This window comes from Ceratotherium simum, chromosome X (genome assembly GCF_057802395.1).
Source record: "Ceratotherium simum simum isolate JZ-2026a chromosome X, ASM5780239v1, whole genome shotgun sequence".
Taxonomy (NCBI): Eukaryota; Metazoa; Chordata; class Mammalia; order Perissodactyla; family Rhinocerotidae; genus Ceratotherium; species Ceratotherium simum.
Window position 1 is genome coordinate 74,117,843 of NC_141940.1, and position 19,886 is coordinate 74,137,728.

The 19,886-nt window shown below is 37.9% G+C and overlaps 1 protein-coding gene across 4 annotated transcripts in view; it reads right to left on the reverse strand.

The window, feature by feature from the left end:
* The window catches only part of KIF4A (kinesin family member 4A), a 108,026-nt gene that overhangs the window by 54,654 nt on the left and 33,486 nt on the right, over nucleotides 1-19,886 (reverse strand). For all 4 annotated transcript variants that reach the window (XM_087427354.1, XM_087427355.1, XM_004439876.3 and 1 more), the window contains 3 exons: nucleotides 10,090-10,206; nucleotides 9,282-9,457; nucleotides 4,372-4,433 (listed from right to left, as the gene is read on the reverse strand). In XM_087427354.1, coding sequence (XP_087283480.1) covers nucleotides 4,372-4,433; nucleotides 9,282-9,457; nucleotides 10,090-10,206 — 355 coding nt within the window. The remainder of the gene's footprint in view (nucleotides 1-4,371; nucleotides 4,434-9,281; nucleotides 9,458-10,089; nucleotides 10,207-19,886) is intronic.

Genomic DNA, 19,886 nt, shown 5'->3' on the forward strand with positions numbered 1-19,886 from the left:
GAAATCAAAACCCTTGTACACTGCTGGTAGGAATATAAAATGGTACAGCCACTATGGAAAATAGTACGGTGGTTTAATTAAAAATAGAATTACTATATGATCCAGCTATTCCACTATATACTCGAAGGAGTTGAAAGCAGGGTCTTAAAGAGATATCTGCACACCCATGTTCATAGCTGCATTATTCACAATAGACAAAAGGTAGAAGCAACCCACGTCCATTGACAGATGAATGGATACACAACATGTGGTATATATATACAATGGAATATTATTCTGCCTTTAAAAGGAAGGAAATTCTGACACATGCTACAACATGGATGAAACGTCAAGACATTAGGCTAAGTGAAACAAGACAGTCAAAAAAGGACAAATATTGTATGATTCCACTCATGAGGTACTTAGAGTAATCAAATGAAAGTAGAATGGTGGTTGCCAGGGGTTGGGGGAGGGGAAAATGAGGAATTATTGTTTAATGGGTACAGAGTTTCAGTTTTGCAAGATGAAAAAAGTTTTGGGGATGGATGTGGTGATGGTTACACAACACCGTGAATGTGCTTAATGCCACTGAACCATATACTTAAAAATGGTTAAAATGGTAAATTTTATGTTATATATATTTTACCATAATTTTTAAAAAAAGGGCCAAAGGATCAAAAAACCCGATAGAAAACTGGGACACATGAACAGATAATTCACCAGAGAAAGAGATAAAAGTGGCCCTGAAGGGCCGGCTCCGTGGCTTAGCGGTTAAGTGTGCGTGCTCTGATGCTGGCGGCCCGGGTTCGGATCCCGGGCACGCCCCAAGGCACCACTTCTCCGTCCAACGCGAGGCCGAGTCCCACGTACAGCAACTAGAAGGATGTGAACCTATGACATACAACTATCTACTGGGGCTTTGGGGGGAAAAAAAATGAATAAATAAAATCTTAAAAAAAAAAAAAAAAAAAAAAGTGGCCCTGAAACATATGAAAAAATGCTCAAACCCACTCATAATTAGAGAAATGCAAATTTTTTTTTTTATAATTTTATTTATTTACTTATTTTTTCCCCCAAAGCCCCAGTAGATAGTTGTATGTCATAGCTGCACATTCTTCCAGTTGCTGTATGCGTGACGCGGCCTCAGCATGGCCGGAGAAGTGGTGCATTGGTGCGTGCCCGGGATCCGAACCTGGGCCGCCAGCAGCGGAGCGCGCGCACTTAACTGCTAAGCCATGGCGCCGGCCGGAGAAATGAAAATTAAAACAACACTGAGATAGTATTTCTTACCTATCAGATTGGCAAAAATGGAAAAAGTATGACAACACATTCCATTGGCGAGGCTGTAGGGAAACAAGCACTCTCATATACTGCTGTTGGGAATGCAAATTGCTACAACGCTTCTGGAGGGGAATATGGCAATATTGAACAAAACCACACATGTACTTACCTGTTGCCCCAACAATCCCATTTCTAGAAATCTACACTGAAGATAAATCATTAACAATATGAAAATATACACACACAAGGTTATTCACTGCAGCATATTTGTAATCGCAAAATACTGAAAACTACCTAAATGCTCCCACATAGGAGAAAGGTTGAATTAGTATGTATGGCACATGTACATAATAAGAGTACCATACAGCCATAAAAAAGAATGAGGAAGACTTCTATGAATTGTTAAGAAATGATTTCCAGGAAATATTGAAAAAAGCAAAGCCACAAAGAGTTATCTATAGTATACTACCATTCACATGAGAAAGAAGGGGATATGAAAAAGTACACAGGTATCTGCTAATTTGTACAAAAGAAATACAGGAAAGCTAAACCAGAAACTAAAAAGATTGGTTAAATACAGGGGGGGTGAGACTAGTGATGGAAAAGAGGTGGAAATAAGGGTGGAATGGGAACAGGGTAGCAGGGACGAAGAGGGAATGACACTTCTCTGAGTATATGTATTTTTTCCTTTTTAAAAATGTTGTGGTAAAAAATATATAACATAAAATTTACCATCTTAACCATTTTTAAGTGTACAGTTCAGTAGTGTTAAGTATATTCATATTGTTGGATCAATGGATCCCCAGAACTTTTTCATCTTGCAAAACTAAAACTCCATACCCATTAAATAACAACTCCCCATTCCTCCCCCTACCCCAGCCTATTAAAGTTTTTGGCCATTGTTCTCATTTATAGAATGCTCTTTACCTTCACCTATACGCATATAAACCTTCATCTATATTTTCTTTTAGTTCTCTTATGGGTTTTTTCTTTTTTTTTAAATTGTGGTAAAAAACATACAACACAAAACTTACCATTTTAACAACTTTTAAGTGTATAGTTGAGTAGCATTAAGTATATTTTCATTGTCGTGAAACAGATTTCCAGAACATTTTCATCTTGTAAAACGGAAACTATATACCCATTATATAGGGTATATATAACAATTCCCTTTTTGCCCCTCCCCTCAGCCCCTGGTAAACACCATTCTACTTTCTGTTTCTAGAAATTTGACTACTTTAGATACCTCATATAAGTGGGATCATATAGTATATGTCTTTTTGTGACTGGCATATTTCACTTAGCACAATGTCCTCAAGTTTCATTTATGTTGTAACATGTGATAGGATTTCCTTCCTTTTTCAGGCTGAATACTATTCCATTGTATGTATATACCACATTTTGTTTATCCATTCATCCATTGATGGATATTTGTGTTGCTTCCACCTCCTGGCTATTGTGAATAGTGCTGCTATGAACATGGGTGTGCAAATATCTCTTCAAGACCCTGCTTTCAATTCTTTTGGATATATACCCAGAAGTGGGATTGCTGGATCATATGGTACTTCTATTTTTAACTTTTTGAGGAACCTCCATACTGTTTTCTATAGCAGTTACACCATTTTACAGTACCTCTAGCAATGCACAAAGGTTCTAATTTCTCCACAACCTCCTCACATCATTGCCAACATTTATTATTTTCTGGGGTTTTTTTTGATAGTAGCCATCCTAACGGGTGTATGGCGATATCTCATTGTGGTTTTGATTTGCATTTCTCTGCTCTGAGTATATCATTTTGTATAACTCTGACTCTTAGACCTTTAGAATCTTTCACATATCCAAAATATAAACAAATAGTTAAAACCAACCATGATGTAGGGGGGACCCAAAATGGAATACAAACAATAACTGTGGGAAACAGTATTTTGCCTGGATACTCTAAGCTAAAGACAAAAAGAACTGTATATAAATGCTGTAATCTAGTTTATAAAAGTGTTTCTCATAGGGGTATGGGCTAGCAATTCTGAAACTACTTTATGTGTATACCACAGCTGAACAAGTAAATAGATTGCAGATAATAAGAGCTGGTTTCTCATTGTTGGAGAAAGAAGTCATAAAGAGAGGAGGAAGGCCAAAATGAACCCTGTAGTGTTAGACTGGAATCAGAGTTATCAGTATAAAATCATGGTTTTTAATATATATACAGATAGACAGATATAAAAATATAGATGAGTGTATGTGTGGGTTACTATACATATGGATATTTCTTAGCTCTACTTGCTGAGAGGGCCTAGAAGTAGTGACACCCCAGTAACAATCAGCACACCTAGCGCCCAGATCTGGTTTCTAAATACTATTTTCCAGTATAAAAAAACAGGGCTCCTTGGAGACATGGTTAACTCCAGAACTGGGGCAGGGAAAATACAAGATGGGTGTAGAACATCTTGTGGAAATGCTCAAAAACTTGAGGGCATGTTAAAGAACACAAGAGCCACCCTGAAGGAACTCCTAGTGGACAAAGCAGGAACAATCTGAGCAATAGAACAAATGATGATAGTGTTGGATGTTAACCCATAAAATAAAATAAATACCCATGAGTCTATATGGATATAAATAAATGATCAAATAAATAAATGAGGAGAAGAGACAGCTCTTCCTCATAGTAGAATTCCAATTAATAAATTTCTGAGGGGCCGGCCCCGTGGCTTGGTGGTTAAGTGAGCGCGCTCCACTGCTGGCGACCCGGGTTCGGATCCCGGGCTCGCACCGACGCGCTGCTTCTCTGGCCATGCTGAGGCCGCGTCCCACATACAGCAACTAGAAGGATGTGCAGCTATGACACACAACTATCTACTGGGGCTTTGGGGGGAAAAAATAAATAAATAAAATCTTAAAAAAAAAAAAAATTTCTGAGACTAGAACCCATGCTCTTTGATCACATCAGGCTGCCTCGAAGCTAACTAGCTAAGTCCTAAATAGTCAGCAAGTTTGGTAAGATCCCTACCTTGACACCAAGCGCTACCAGAAACTTTAGTATATCAGGTGAAAACAACCATCAGCAGAAATAGCCTCTGCTAGAATATACGTTTAAAATTAATCCATAACTCTTACTTTATAGATCCAGGCAGGGTACCTCCATGGGCTTGTAGCAACAAGACCTGTAGCTGTTGTACCTGGGAAAAGCAAAGAAAAATAGTCAGCTAGTCACCAATCAAAAGCTACTTATCCCTTATCAACGAAATTATCACAATTAGCAGTAGGGTAATTTTACTCAATACCTATGAAATCTAAGGCATATCTTAGGTATTACAGAGAGCATCAGGGTTGATGATTCAACGATAAAAAAGGACAAGATAAGTTTTCCCTTTTACCTAAGCATCTTAATGAGTTTTTATTGAGCGTTTATTTTTTAAAAATCAAACTCAGCACTCAGTTAGGCAATGTAGGGCAATATGAGAATAAACTCTCATGGTTTAGTCTCAAGTTTACAATCTGGTTGATGAAGCGAGCCTAAGGCCTGAAATAGTAGGAAATGATATAAGACAGAAGATGCTAAGTCATCAAGTAGAGTTAAGTACTTTAGGGTTCTGAGAAGAAGTAAATTAATGAAATCCCAAAATAGTCAAAAGAAGGCTTCTTGGGGCCGGATGTTAAACCAGAGTGCACATGCAATCATCCTCTCCCATTCTCTCCCAGGACAAAAGAGGAGCTGTCTGTCTCCCATGACTAGTCTCTTAGTCTGTACTTTGGATCCCAACTCTTTTTGCCTCCTGATGAACCTTACTCTGTTTATTATCCCTTTTCTCTTCTATATCTTCAACTTCTCCCTTTCTACAAGATCCTTCCTATTAAGATTAAAACATGTTCAAGTCTCTCTCATCTTAAAACAAAACAAAAGCACCCTTCCCAAACCCACTTCCTATCTCTTTTGCCCTATTTCTCTCCTTCATAAAGTTCAAGAGAATAGTCTACACCCATTGCCTCCATTCCTTTTGCTCACCTCTCTCACTTGCTCCTCAACTTATTCCAATCTGATTTCTGCCCACAGCATTCCACTGAAACAACTCTTGCTAAAGTCACCAGTAATCTGCATGTCACTGTATTCCAAGGGCATTTTTCAGTCTTCATTTTACTTGACTGATTGGTAAGCATTTGGCTTACCAGACAGCATACTTTCCTGCTTTTCCTTCTACCATTCTAGTTGATCTTCTAAGTCTCTTTCTTGGTTCATCTTTGCTCCAAGCATCCTTTAAATGATAAAGTTTCTCAAAGCTCAGTATCAGTCTTCTCACATTATACTCTCTCCTTCAAGTCTCATCTCTGCCTATGGTTTCAATTACCATCCACAATCTGGAGACTCCTAAATTTATCTCAAACACAGATCCTTCTGAATTTAGACCTTTATATTAACTATCTACTTAATATTTCCATCTAGTTGTCTGCTATCCCCAAACCTGGTCCTTCCCTAGTATATTCCAGGTCAGTGAATATGCAGTTTCACATGCCAGAAATCTGGGTGTCATACCCTCATCCCCTTATCTAATCCACTGGTCACTTCTTTCTATCACCACCATCACCATCCTAAGTCTAAGCCACCATTTATCTCTCACTTGGATCACTGCAATAACTTCTTAAGTGGTCTCTATAAACCTACTCTTGCTCCACTATAATCCATTTCCACACAGCAGCCAGACTATCTTTTAAAAATGTAAATTATCAATGTTACTACCCTGCTTAAAATCATTTTTAACATAGTCCATGAGGCATTGATCAGGCCTCTGCTTCTTCTCTACTCTCATATTAGAATACTCTTTCCTTGCTCTCTCCACTTTAGCCACACTGGCATTTTTTGAGTTCTTCAAATGCACTATACTCCTTCCTAACTCAGGACGTTTTCAGATTTGCTACAGTCATGCACCACATAATGACGTTTCAGTCAATGACAGACCACATATACAACAGTGGTACCATAAGATTAGTACCATATAGCCTAGGTGTATAGTAGGCTATACCATCTAGGTTTGTGCAAATACACTCTACGATGTTTGCAAAACGACAAAATCTCCTACTGATGCATGACTATATATGCCTGGCATTGTTCTAAGTGCTCTACATGTATTAACTCATTTAACTCTCACAAAAACCCTATGAAGCAGGTACAATTATTATTTCCATTTTATAGTTAGGGAAACTGAGGCACAGAGAAACTGCCCAAGGTACATAACTAATGAGTTATAGAGAGCAGGATTTGAACCCAGGCAGTCTGGCTGCGGTGTCAATGCTCTTAACCACTATATTTTGCTACACATGCTATTTCTTCTCCCTAAAATCCTCTTTCTTCTTTTCTGCGTAGATAATTCCTACTCAGTCCCTCAAATCTCAGTTCAAATGTTGCTACCCAGGGAAGCCTTCTCAGATTAGATAAACAACAGAAGATCCTGTTCCATACTTTCATAGCACCCTATAGCGCACTATCCCAGTTATAATATGTTGGTATGATTATGTGTCTAGTGTTTGTCTCTCCCACTAGGCAATAAGTTCCATGAAGGCAGAAACTGTGTCTGCTTTGCTCAACAATGTATCCCAGCACAGTACCTGGCACATAATAGTGCTCAATAAATATTTATTGTTGGAATAAATGAACAAATAAATGACTGGGAAGAATAGCATTTTTGGCAATAGGAATACACATGAAAGAAAATAAAGGGGCAAAACTGAGTATGGTATGTCATAACTGAGATGATACCGTGAACAGGTAAATTACTTATATTTTCTACAATGACCCCTAGGAGGGAAGGAGATAAAGGAGAAGGGGAGAGAATAAAAGAGATTAACTGAACAGTAGTTATTATCACTGAGGAGGAGGAAGGCCAGAGAAGGAGTGAGCATTGGACAGTTGGGAAACACTAGATTCCCAGTGGAAAGAGTACTATACCCTGGAAGGCAAGAAAACTTCACCCCCATCCCCCAAGCCTGGGTCAACCAACTACCTGCCTTCTCAGCTCCTCTACCAGGGCTACCAAGCTGTTGCACAACCAGTTGTATTGATACCACCACAAATTCATGCTCTTAGTTAGTTACCTCATCTATTTCTGTGATTTCAAGCCTTTTGTGGTCTCCTCAATCTCTATCCTATTATCTGCTTGCTTGCTCTTAGAAGATGACCTTGCCTCCTACTTCACTGAGAAGATAGAGGTCATCAAGCTGAAAATCCCTCAATTTCCCTTCTTCTCCCATTAAATTAGTGTCACTATATTCTTCCTATCCTAACCTCTTTTCTTCTAACCCTGGGGGCAGGTATCCCCTCTACTGTCTAAAGCAAATCCCTTTTTATTTGTGCTCAGGATCTCAACTACTTAGAGATGGCCCCTTATCAACTAGTCCCTATTCTCAGTTTCAGTCTCTCCCAACTGGTTCTTTCACTTGTTCAAGTCTTATCCACATTTTAAAAACAAAAAGATCTATATCCCTTGACTCTTGACCACCTAGCTATTGCCTTCTTTCATTTTGCCTTCTTGAAAGAAGAGTCTATCAGCTTCCTCCACTTCTTTATCTAGCATTCACTGTCCATCCCACAGCAATCTGCTCCTATCATTCCTCTGACCATCTTCTCATCAAGGTCATCAGTAGCTTCCTTGTTGATAAAAAACATCAATGGACACTTTTCAATCCTTTTCTTACTTTGCACTTCTTTATAAATTTATACTTTTTTTTTTTTTGGTGAGGAAGATTGACACTGAGCTAACATCCGTGCCAATCTTCCTCCATTTTGTATGTAGGATGCCACCACAGCACGGCTTGATGAGCGGTGTGTAGGTCTGCACCTGGGATCCAAACCCATGAACCCCAGGCCGCTGAAGCAGAGCGTGTGAACTTAACCACTACACCACAGGGCCCGCCCCTAAAGTTATACTTTTGACGACCTTCCTTGAAACTTTCTTCCCTTCTCTTCCACGACACCATTGGTTTTCTTCCTAACTTCTAGGTTGCTCCTTCTTAGTCTCTCTTGTTGTCTTCCCTCCTTTCCCCATTCCTTAAATGTTGCTGTTCCCCCAGAGTTCTGCCTTTGGCCTTCTTCTCTTCTTGGCCATTCACTCATTCGGCAAATACTTAGTGAGTGCCTTTAATGTGCCAGGCACTCTTTGATCTCATCCACTCCGTAACTTTAGATACCATCTAAATGCTGATGACTCTCAAATCTGTATCTTCAGCTCAAACCTCTCTACATTAAACCCATATAGCCAGCTATGTTTGAACAACTCTACTTAGATGCTCCTCCAAGCCCTTCAAATTCAAAATGCCCAAAACCAAATTTCATTGTTTCCATTTTCCTACATGACCCTGTTTTACTTCTTGTATTCCCTAACTCAATGATTGCTACTACCATTTATTCAGTTGTACAAGCAAGAAACCTGGGAATCAATCTTGATTCTTCCCACCCACCCTTCCACATCAAAGGTGTTACCAAGTAAGCCCTATACATTCTACCTCCTTGTTTTGTTTTGTTTCCTAATTTGTCCCCTTCTCTTCATCTCTATTGCTGCTGTCTTTAGTTCAGGCCATAGTTCTCACCTGGATTATTATAACAGCCTAATTTATTTTACTACCTCTAGTCATGCCCACTTCTAATCCACTTTATGCTTACTAGAATGATCTCCCTAAAATACACATTTCACCCTCTTGCTTAAAACCTTTCAATGGCTCCCCATAGCTTTCAGGTTGAATTCCAAATTCTTTAACAAGTCATATAAGGACCTTCGGGATCTGACCCCTGCCTACCTCTCTTGCTTCATCTCTCACTGCTCACTTTTTTTTAATCAGTGAAATCTCCAATGCCACTCCCAAATCTTAAATATGACAACAAACATGTTAATAGGAGTTACTTTAAGATTTCCCCTAACTAATATAATGTTTAACCAACAACTCTAAACTTCTGATAGAGAAGAAGTTGAGAAACAGAAGCTCTATCATTCCATTCACATACTTGTAATTTTTCCCATCAAATTTTAAGTCCCTTATACCTGTTGCTTCAGATGATTAAGTTCAGCTGTCTGGGGATCAATATTAACAATAGGTTTGTTCTTGATTTTTCTTGCTCTGTCAGCATAGCGAAGGGTATTTAATGTTTCCTCTAGATTGGAGTCAGCAGGACTCACACAGGCTATCATAAGAGTATGGCTATTACCTCCTAGAGAATCTGAAAAAGAACAATGGAAGGAAATAAAATCAAACAAGTGGGGTGCAAGCAAAGCTGTCCATTTGGGTTGGTGACTTCAAACTCAGAGCTGTAAGAAAGAAAATTCTTAAGTATCTACAAATTTCCTATTTGTGTTAATATAAAAACACTAAGATTTCTGATGTGTAAAATGATTTAGTTTAGAATCCTATTGCATATGTCCTCATTCTCGAGAGAGACTGTGATTTCAGCAGTTAATCAGGCTAAAATAACTGGGGCCTGGCCCAAGTAAGTTAGGAGCCACTATTGGGATTAAACATTCTTAGGATGCCCCCTCTAGGTAGGTTTTAACTCTTCAGGGAATTCTACTTATCAGCATTAATAGAGAAACAGTAACCAAGTTCATTTTCAGGTACAAAGTACTAGGTACAGTTGGCATTCTATAGATTTCTTGGCTCTCAAAGCCATATATGAAGACATCTTTCCATTATCTTAGAAGCCTGTTCGCCAACAGGTCTCTCTCCTATTTATCAATTAGACAGCTCTGCACGTGATAGTCCAAAAATCTGGTTTTTCACCTGTTCTAGCTTCGCTTTCTCAGCACAATCATTCTGAGTTACTCTCTCTTATTTTTAGAGGCACTTTGGACTTACCTTGGAGCAGTCGAGTCAACTTGGAATCTCTGTAGGGCACAAAGCCACCCTTTTTGTCATCTCCAAGAGCACTGATTACATTTCCCAAGCATAGGAGGCCTCGGTTAATATTAATACCTAAGAGCAGGAAACAAAATTTAAATTGCTTGGTAAAGCATCTAACATACACCTACATCTATCCTGAGAAAGAGAAAAGAGATCAAGACCCCATAGAAATATTAAGTCATCAATCTTAAGGAAACTTCTTAATCCTGTTCACTTTTCTGAGAGTGCCTCTTTAAGTAAAGTTCAAAGGACAAAGGTCCAAATGTTGGATATGCACAATTGAGTCTGTTGGCACTTCTTGCTCTCTTCCCACAGAAACAAAGCAGATAGACAAATAACTATCACCATGACAACAACCATTTGTATAGTTATTTACTTTTTATATCCATTATCACACTTAATCCTTAAATTAATGCTGTGAAATTAGATAAACAGCTGTTTTTAATTAACATTAGTTTTACTGTCATTCTCATTTTACAGATAAGAAAACTAGTTCAGGTTAAATGACTTGTCTAAGGTCAAACAGCTGGTACATGGTAGGCCTGAGATTCCATCTCAGGATTTCAGACAAGTCCTATGCTCTTTCTATTATATCACACTGGAATACCTTTCCTTTTGCTGCTTTAAAAGGGTAAAGATTCTTTTCTACTTCTTAAATTCCAATGTTTGCTTTTTAAACATTGTAATAATCTCTGAGGTCCCTCTAAAGCCTCTGACCTTCTCATGATTATGTTTATCATGGAAAGGCTACATAGTATAATGGTTAAGTACATGGGCTTTGGTGTCAGATAGACCTAGGTTCTAATCCTGACTTGATCACTGACTAGTTATATGATTTTGGGTAAGTTCCTTTATAAAATGAGGCAAATCTACCTACCTCATTGGGTTGTGGTGGGGAACTAAATAAGATACTTTATACAAAACAAAGTTAAATAACAAATAAATGGCATCATTATTGTTAGTGTTAGTATAGTTACTCTACTTTTCACTTATTCAGCCATATTTTGGACTCCCTTAAAACCTAAAATAATTATATTTACAAGATCCTGAACTCCAAAATTCCTCTCTGACTGCATCCTACTATCCTTCCATTTCTTTCATGGATCCTGTTCTTCACTTTTATTGTGACTACCAATTTAGTGACACTTTGTAATACTCCCAGTAGATCATCCTCTCCTGGGCCTTAAACTACCTATTCTGGACCCTGTGGTCAATCATTTCAGTTATGCTTTCCCAAGCACTCACTGGACCCATGACCTTCTGCCATTCTCACCACGTCAATTCCCAGCTACAGGTTAAACCAACTGCGTGTATGTAAGCTTCTGTAGGCTGCAATGCTGAAGAAAGTCACATAACCAAATGGACTAGATCCATCCATTACAAAACATGCTATCCTACCTTAACTGAACCCTTGGTCAATTGACAATCTTTTCTTCCTCATTCTTACTTCACCACAGCAGCTATTCTAAACACTCATCATTTTCAAGACTGTAAATCTACCTTCACTCTATTAGTAGATGACTTCAACAAATACATTATGGAGATCAAAGTTATCCACAAGGGCTCCCTAACCTTCCCGTTCCTCACCTCACAGTCTTTCCTTTGCTGTTACTGATTCCTTCGTCCTTCTCCTTGTTTCAGAGGAGGAAATAACCACCCTTATTTTCCCTTCAGCCTCTGCCAGTGTTTCTATTCTCCCTATTTTGTCTAGGACCCTGGATCCTTTGATCTTCCCCCGTCTCTTAGATCTTCAAGTTATTTTCCCTTCACTAATTCCTTCTTTTCAGTCTATACACATGTTCAAATATCCCCAATCTAAAACAAAAACAATTTCCTCAAGCAACCATCCCTTTTTTTTTCCTTTTATTGCCAATTGGAAGGGGTACCATTTTTCAGGGCCATTTATCCTATCCACGATGTGAAGGAGAGCCTGCTGAGATTTATCAAACCTGCTCATCAATACCTACTAATCCTTGTGTTAGTTCATTCCTTTCTTTTCTTTCCCCTTTTAGCCAAACAGAACATTGTGCCATCTTATTGGCCAATATCCCATCTGGGATGTAAAGGAGAGACTGCTGAGGTTCTTCAAACCTGCTGAGCAAAACTTCCATCTATAGTTTCATATAGGAACAAAAAAAAATTCCGGATGAACCCTGAGAAGAATCTATGGCTACTATAATCTAAGCAAGAACCACAGACTTAAGGATAAAGAGGGTCTGTTTTTTCTTCTTCAAATGAGAGTTGGGGATTTGAAGGGAAATGAATGTTTCTCTAGAAAGAAATCATATCAAAATAGGATCTGATTTCCTGTTGTTAAGAGATTAAATAATAAATTCTTGACATGGATGGAATATATATCATAAAGACTGGGAAGAACACGTTTGCAGAGACTTAAAAGTTCTGATCAAGGATGGCTATGGAGAAAAATGCCCAGATAAAATTATAAGACCAAAAGTTCTTCTTCTCTCTATAAGACAGAATAGATCAAGTGAGGAGAGGATCAAGAATACCACTCAAAAGCTTTGGGTATTTGTTCACTATGGCAACGAATAAATACTAAAGTAGAGATTTTAACTTAAAAAGGGAAATACAACTTCACAAGTATCATGGAGGCACGTTACAACACGTTTCACAACTAGAACAGAAGGGTACATTTGTAACAAGGGAGAAAAACCAGGTGGAAGAGAAAGGAAGGAAAATTTTGCTTCCTAGGGGACATTTGGCAATATCTGGAGACATTCTGGTTGTCACAACTTGTGGGGCAGGGGGGAGTGTTACTGGCTACCAGTGAGTAGAAGGCAAGGATGCCACTAAACATCCTACAATGCACTGGACAGCCCCTCCCCACCAAAATTATTTGACCCAAAATGTCAATAGTGCCACAGCTGAGAAACTCTGCTCTATATGTGAAGAAAATATGTACGATCCTAAGGCAGGTAGCAAGGCTGAATAAATTAGGGTGAAAAACAGAAGTAATATAGTATAGATATGATCTGCCTAGTCAGAGAGAAAGAGAATGATCTGTTACTGCAATGGATCACAAAACTTACAGGAGTAATTACTGAAAGGGGATAGAGTGGAAGGGAACTTGATTAGGAGACAGAATCTTAGTACAAACTCTGTCTCTGCCACTTACCAATGTGTGTGACCTTGGAGAAGCCACTCAAATTTTTTTTATCCATAAAACAGTGTAATACGTACCTTATCTCATGGGACTATGATAAAAATCGAATGTGATCTATAAAGTGCTATCCACATGTAAGTTATTATTAATAGGGTAGAGAAACTTGGATAATCTGGATATTTGCTAAGTTACATGAGGCTGAAAGCAGAGCACGTGATAAATTCCTAATCTACTCTGATGACAATTTCTTCACCTAAAAGATACTGCACATGAAGAAGGAAATGGCTGCTTTGGCCTTCAAGTTGACACACGTGGAAGAACTGATTATATAAGTAAAATTATGGGAATGTGGTTGTAGGGACCAAGGGGCATGGTCCGACATCAGTATGCTAGATGTTAAGAAAACAGATCTCCAAATTCAGGAAAAAAGATAGTTAAGTTTCTGGGAAAAGAAAGTCTAAAGGGGAAAAAGGATAGAAGGCTTTCAAAAATAAAATTGTAATTATCTAGTCACAAATTATTCCAATAAAAAAATCAATGTAGCTTCATAAGAATCGATGTAGCAAATAAACTCATATACAAAAAGAACACAAAGAGCATCATAGGAAGTTCTGCTCAAATACAGGAAACTGACAGCAAGCGTTTCTCTCCTCTCTCCCACAAAAGGAATTTAAAAAGTCCTAATCTACAAGATCACAGAGCAAAGGAGAGGAAGTATCAGTAGGCAGGGGGTTTCAACATATTTTTAGAGTACAGGTAGAGAAACAGTAACTGACTTAGCAAGATGGAAAAAGCCTTAATCTAAAGTACCTGCAGAGGGACAATAATGATGATAATAGTGATAATAACAGCTAAGTTTATATAGTGTTTATTGTAAGCCACACTGTTCTAGGTACTTCATACCTATTAACTCATTTAATCCTCATGATAGTCCTATAAAGTATGATTATTCCTGTATTGACAGATATGAGAGTTGAGGCACAAAGAGGTTAGGTAAGTTGCCTAAGGTCACACAGCTAATAAGTGGCAGAGTCAGGATTCAAATACACACAGTCTGGCTCCAAAGTCCATGGTCTTGATTTCTACGCTCTATGGAAATGAGCTAACTTGCTCTCTTAGAGGCACCAGGTACCTTGGAAAGAGGAAAGACTTGAAGCTGAAAAGACAAGATTGGTAGAAAACGTATATAAAGAACTCTTGAACTCTCAAGTCTCCCCTCAGAGCCATGCAACTACTGTGTTTCCCATTGTCAATCATTCCCAGTCTACTTAATGGGATAATCTTTCCAATACATACCCATTAAATGTTGATATTCTCTTGGGACTATCTTAAGCTCTTTTCTTACTATATATACTCTCTCTGGGTTATCTCATCCATACCTAGAGCTCCAATATATACCTATATTAATGACTCCCTAAATCTGCATCTCCAAACCAGACATCTTCTTTCTTGTCCAAAGCTATATTTCAGCTGCCTACTGAATAACCTCCAGTGGGCTGTGCCCATGTGGCATTGCATAAAAACACTGAAGAAAACAGAATTCATCTTTCAGTGCAAATCTATTTCACTTCCAGCACTGTTCCTTTTCCTTGTTTCACCATCTAACCAGTCACCCAACAAACAGCAAACCTGAGACATCCTGGACTCCTTCTTTTTTTATCCCACGCATTTGAGTCCTTTTCATTGAACATTTAGTGAATACATATGTACAATGTTCTAGGCACTGTGCTAAGTATTAGAGACACAAAAACGTATAAGTCACAATGCTTACTCTCAAGGAGTTCATAATCCAAAGGGAGAGACAGACACATAAACAAATAATTGCAAATATAATGTTAAAGGAAGAGATACGTATAGTAAAAATGGGTTCTCATAGGAGAGAGTGGTAAACTACCTGAGAGGGTAAAGGAAGGCTTCAGAGAAGAATTGAAAATTTGAGTTGAATTGTGAAGGATGACTAGGGCAATGCCAAAGGAGGAAGGAAGGGTAGGAAAGAAGAATGTAAGGGCATTCCAGGCAGAGGAAGTAGCATACATCAAGGCACATATTTGTGAGAGAGCATTATAAATTTAGGAACTACAGGTAGTTCAATATAAATACAAAGCAAGATATGAGATGAAGAGTGACAAATAGTGAGGCCAGAGGACAGCTAGGGAGAGATCATAAAGGGCACGGCAGACGTGTCATGCTCAACTATTTGTATTTATCCTGTAGGACAGTGGTTTTCAAATTGTGTTCCTCAGAAACTTAGGGATACTTTAGGAATCACAGAGATACTTCAGAGTTTCTGCAACTGTAATTTGAATTTTTTTTAAATTTATTATTTTTTATTGCGCTAAAATATACATAACATAAAATTCACCATTTTAACAATTTTTAAGAGTACAGTTCAGTGGCATTAAGTACATTCATATTGTTGTGCAACTATCACCACTATTTAAAATTATTTTAACTATTTTAAAAACTGCATTTAAATGGCTCACTCCAATGTGCTATATACCAAATGTTAACACAATGGAGTCTACTGACACATTATCTCGTGCAGCAAGGTTAATTAATTTTTCTGCAGTCTTTGAAAATATCTCTATTATCTGTGTATATGTTTGAATTTTTCACAAATGTGTAACTTAAGGTTGTGGCTTTGCACTAAACTTTTTCCCAGTTCACATGCTCACTCACGGAAAATTGTGCACGTAATTATACCATTACAGCACATGAGCTTGTCCTGAAACACCAGACAGAGGCAGTTACTTAATTCATGTGCTCATCACTGCATCAGTCAGTTGTGTAGTACCAAATGAATGTGGAACTCAACATGTTAAGATGATATGGTATTAAAGAAGGTTTCACAGTCTAAGTGTCCATTGATGGATGAATGGATAAAGAAAATGTGGTGTATATACATATACATACATACGTATATATACATACACATATATATACACATACATATGTATATATGCATACGTATATATATATACACACACATATGCAATGGAATATTATTCAGCCATAAAAAAACGAAATCCTGCCTTTTGTGACACGGATGGACCTTGAGGGCATTATGCTAAGTGAAATAAATCAGACAGAGAAAGACAAATACTGTATGTTCTCACTTTTGTGTGTAATCTAAAAAAGCTGAACTCAGAGAGAGTAGAATGGTGGCTGCCAGAGGCTGAGGGGTGGGGGAAATGGGGAGATGTTGGTCAAAGGGTACAAACTTCCAGCTATTAGATGAATAAGTTCTGGGGATCTTATGTACAGCATGGTAACTATAATTAAAAGTACTGTATTATATACTTGATAGTTAAGAGAGTAAATCTTAAATGCTATCACCACACACACAAAAAAATGGTAAGTATGGGAGGGAATGGAGGTGTTAACTAACCTTATTGTGGTAATTATTTTGCAATATATATATATGTGTATCAAATCATCACACTGTGCACCTTAAACTTACATATGTTATATGTCAATAATATCTCAATAAAGCTGGAAAAAAGATTAAATGAGATAGTGCATATGAAGCACTTAGCCAATGGCACTCAAAAAAAAGATGATTTCAGTGCTTCTTGTAAGCTTCTCGAGTGTCTTGTTAGATAGTTATAGTTATTACATAACATAAATTAGGAAAGATATTGTTAGTGATCCCACTTTGGATTTAAATGCCCTATCATTCCTCATTGAAGCTCCTGGACCAGTTTAATAATTGAAGAGAATCCTGAGATTGTAAATTGGGCTGTTAAAAAATGTTTATAATTCACAACTACGTTTATCAGTATGAATCAGAATTTTCTTGATAATGTGTCACCAGAATAAATTATAGGAAAATCTTAAATAAGATTGTAACTGTCATCCAGAATCCCCATCATGTCATATACTAAGAATTAAGAAGCTTCACTGGAGCCTAGTTTGTAATAGCAAAAGTCTGGAAACAACCTAAATGTTCATCAATAGGGAAATGGTATAATAAATACAATGGTATATCTATACAATATATGGACATGAAAACATGGTAGAGACGTACATGCTGCTATTAAACAATCTCCAACGTACATCATTTAGTGGGAAAAATAAAGAGTAGAGTAGAACAGAGTATACAGTATGCTTCTATTTGTATAGAAAGAGAGAATATCTAGAGATATGGACTAAGGATTTGGGGAAAGAGAAAAAATTACTTTCCATAATACTACATTTTTAAAAAAATTTTATTTTGAAATAATTATAGATTCACAGGAATTTGCAAAAAAATGTACAGGAAGGTCTTGTGCACCATTCACTCAGTCTCCCCCAACGGTAACATCTCGCATAACTACAGTACAATATCAAAACTGGGAAATTAACATTGGCACAATCCCCAGAGCTTATTCAGATTTCACCAGTTTTTACATGTACTCTATGTGTGTGTGCATGTAGTTCTGTGCAGTTTTCTCCCATGTATAACTTCATGTAACCATCACCAAAATCAAAATACAGAACTGTCCTATCACCACAAGGCTCTCTTGTGCTACCCTTTATAGTCACACCTACCCCTTCACCTCTCAATACCTAACCCCTGGCAACTATTAATTTGTTCTCCCCTATAATTTTGTTATTTCCAGAATGTATAAATGGCATCATACAGTATGTAACTTTTTGAGACCGGCTGTTGTTTTTTACTCAGCATAATAATAATCCACCCAAGTTGCTGTCTGTATCAACAGTTCATTCCTTTTTACTACTGTGTAGTATTACATGGCATGGATATACCACAATTTGGTTAACCATTCACCTACTGATGGATATTTCAGTTGTTTCCAGTTTGGGGTTATTACAAATAGAGCAGCTACGAACATTCATGTACAGGTTTTTGCGTGAGCATACACCTTCTCTGAGATATATGTCCAATAGTGCAATTGCTGTATCGTATGGCAAACACGTTTAGTTTTAGAAGAAACTATTGGACTATTTTCCAAAGTGGCTGTATCTTTCTACATTCCCACCAGCAATGTATCAGAGATCCAATTTCTCCACTTTCTTGTCAGCATTTAGTATTGTCACTATTTTTTCTTTTAGCTATTCTGAAAGGTGGGTAGTGATATGTCATTATGGCTTTCATTTGTATTTCCTTAATGACTAAGGATGTTGAACATCTTTTCATATACTTATTGCCACTTGTATATCCTCTTTGGTGAAATATCTATGTCTTTTGCCTATTTTCTTTTCTTTTCTTTTTTTTGCTGAGGAAGATTTGCCCTGAGCTAACATCTGTTGCCAATCTTCCTCTTTTTTGTATGTGAGCCGTTGCCATAGCATGGCCACTGACAGACGAGTGGTGTAGGTCCACGCCCAGGAACTGAACCCGGGCCGGGTTGGAGTTCCTGGAGTGTGCCAAACTTAACCACCAGGCCAACGGGGCTGGCCCCTTTTGCCCATTTTCTAGTTGGATTGATTTTTACTACTGAGTTTTGAGAATTCTTCATATATTCTTTTTTTTTTTTTATAATTTTATTTATTTATTTATTTCCCCAAAGCCCCAGTAGACAGTCATATGTCATAGTTGCACATCCTTCCAGCTGCTGCACGTGGGACGCGGCCCCAGCACGGCCAGAGAAGCGGTGCGTTGGTGCGCGCCCGGGATCCGAACCTGGGCCGCCAGCAGCAGAGCGCACGCACTTAACCGCTAAGCCACGGGGCCGCCCCTGTTCATATATTCTAGATATGATATATTGCATTTTTTATCGTGGAAATTTTGTGATATGCAAGTTAATATAAAGAAGGAAATTGTGATCCTTAAAATAGCTACAATATTCTTATATTTTTCAAGATTGACTTACTCAATGTTATAAATACAAACTTATAAAATAAATTTATGTGAATTTAAAATCTGTCTTTTAATTTATTTCAACTGTTAGAATTTATTACAAGATTTCATTTCAAAAAGAGTTCCTCTGCTTTAAAAGGAAGGCAGATTAAAAACATCTGTTGTAGATGATGGAAACAAATGAAAGGTTTTAAAGAGGGGGTAAACATTATCAAATTTGGATTTTAGAAATGTTACTTTGGTAGTCACTTGGAAGGTAGATTTGGGAGTAAAAAACTGGTATTTAAGAAACCATTTAGGAGCCAGCTCCAGTGGCCTAGCGGTTAAGTTCGGCGCACTCTGCTTCGGTGGCCAGGGTTTAGTTCCCGGGCATGGACCTACACCACTCGCCTGTCAGTGGTCACGCTGTGGCAGCAGCTCACATACAAAAAAAGGAAGACTAGCAACAGATATTAGCTCAAGGTAAATCTTCCTCAACAAAAAAAAAAAAATTAAAAAAGAAAGAAAGAAAAGAAAAACCATTTAGGAGGTTAACAGCTCAGGTGAAAGAGATCTAAGGACAGGAATGATGTTTTTCCATTCCATTGAATGAATGAAGGCGATAGAAGTCAAAGGTATTTAAGACATAAAAATGACATGACCAAGCAACCTTTTGGATGTGGAAGATGAGAAAGAAAGAGAATGAATACAATATGTGTTCATATTCCAGGAATAAGGCAGATATTCATTCATCTGGCCAGCCAACAGTTTATTGAACACCTACTGTGTGCCAGGCACAGTGTTTGGCACAGGTGGCAGGAAAATAAGAACTGGTCTCTAACTTCG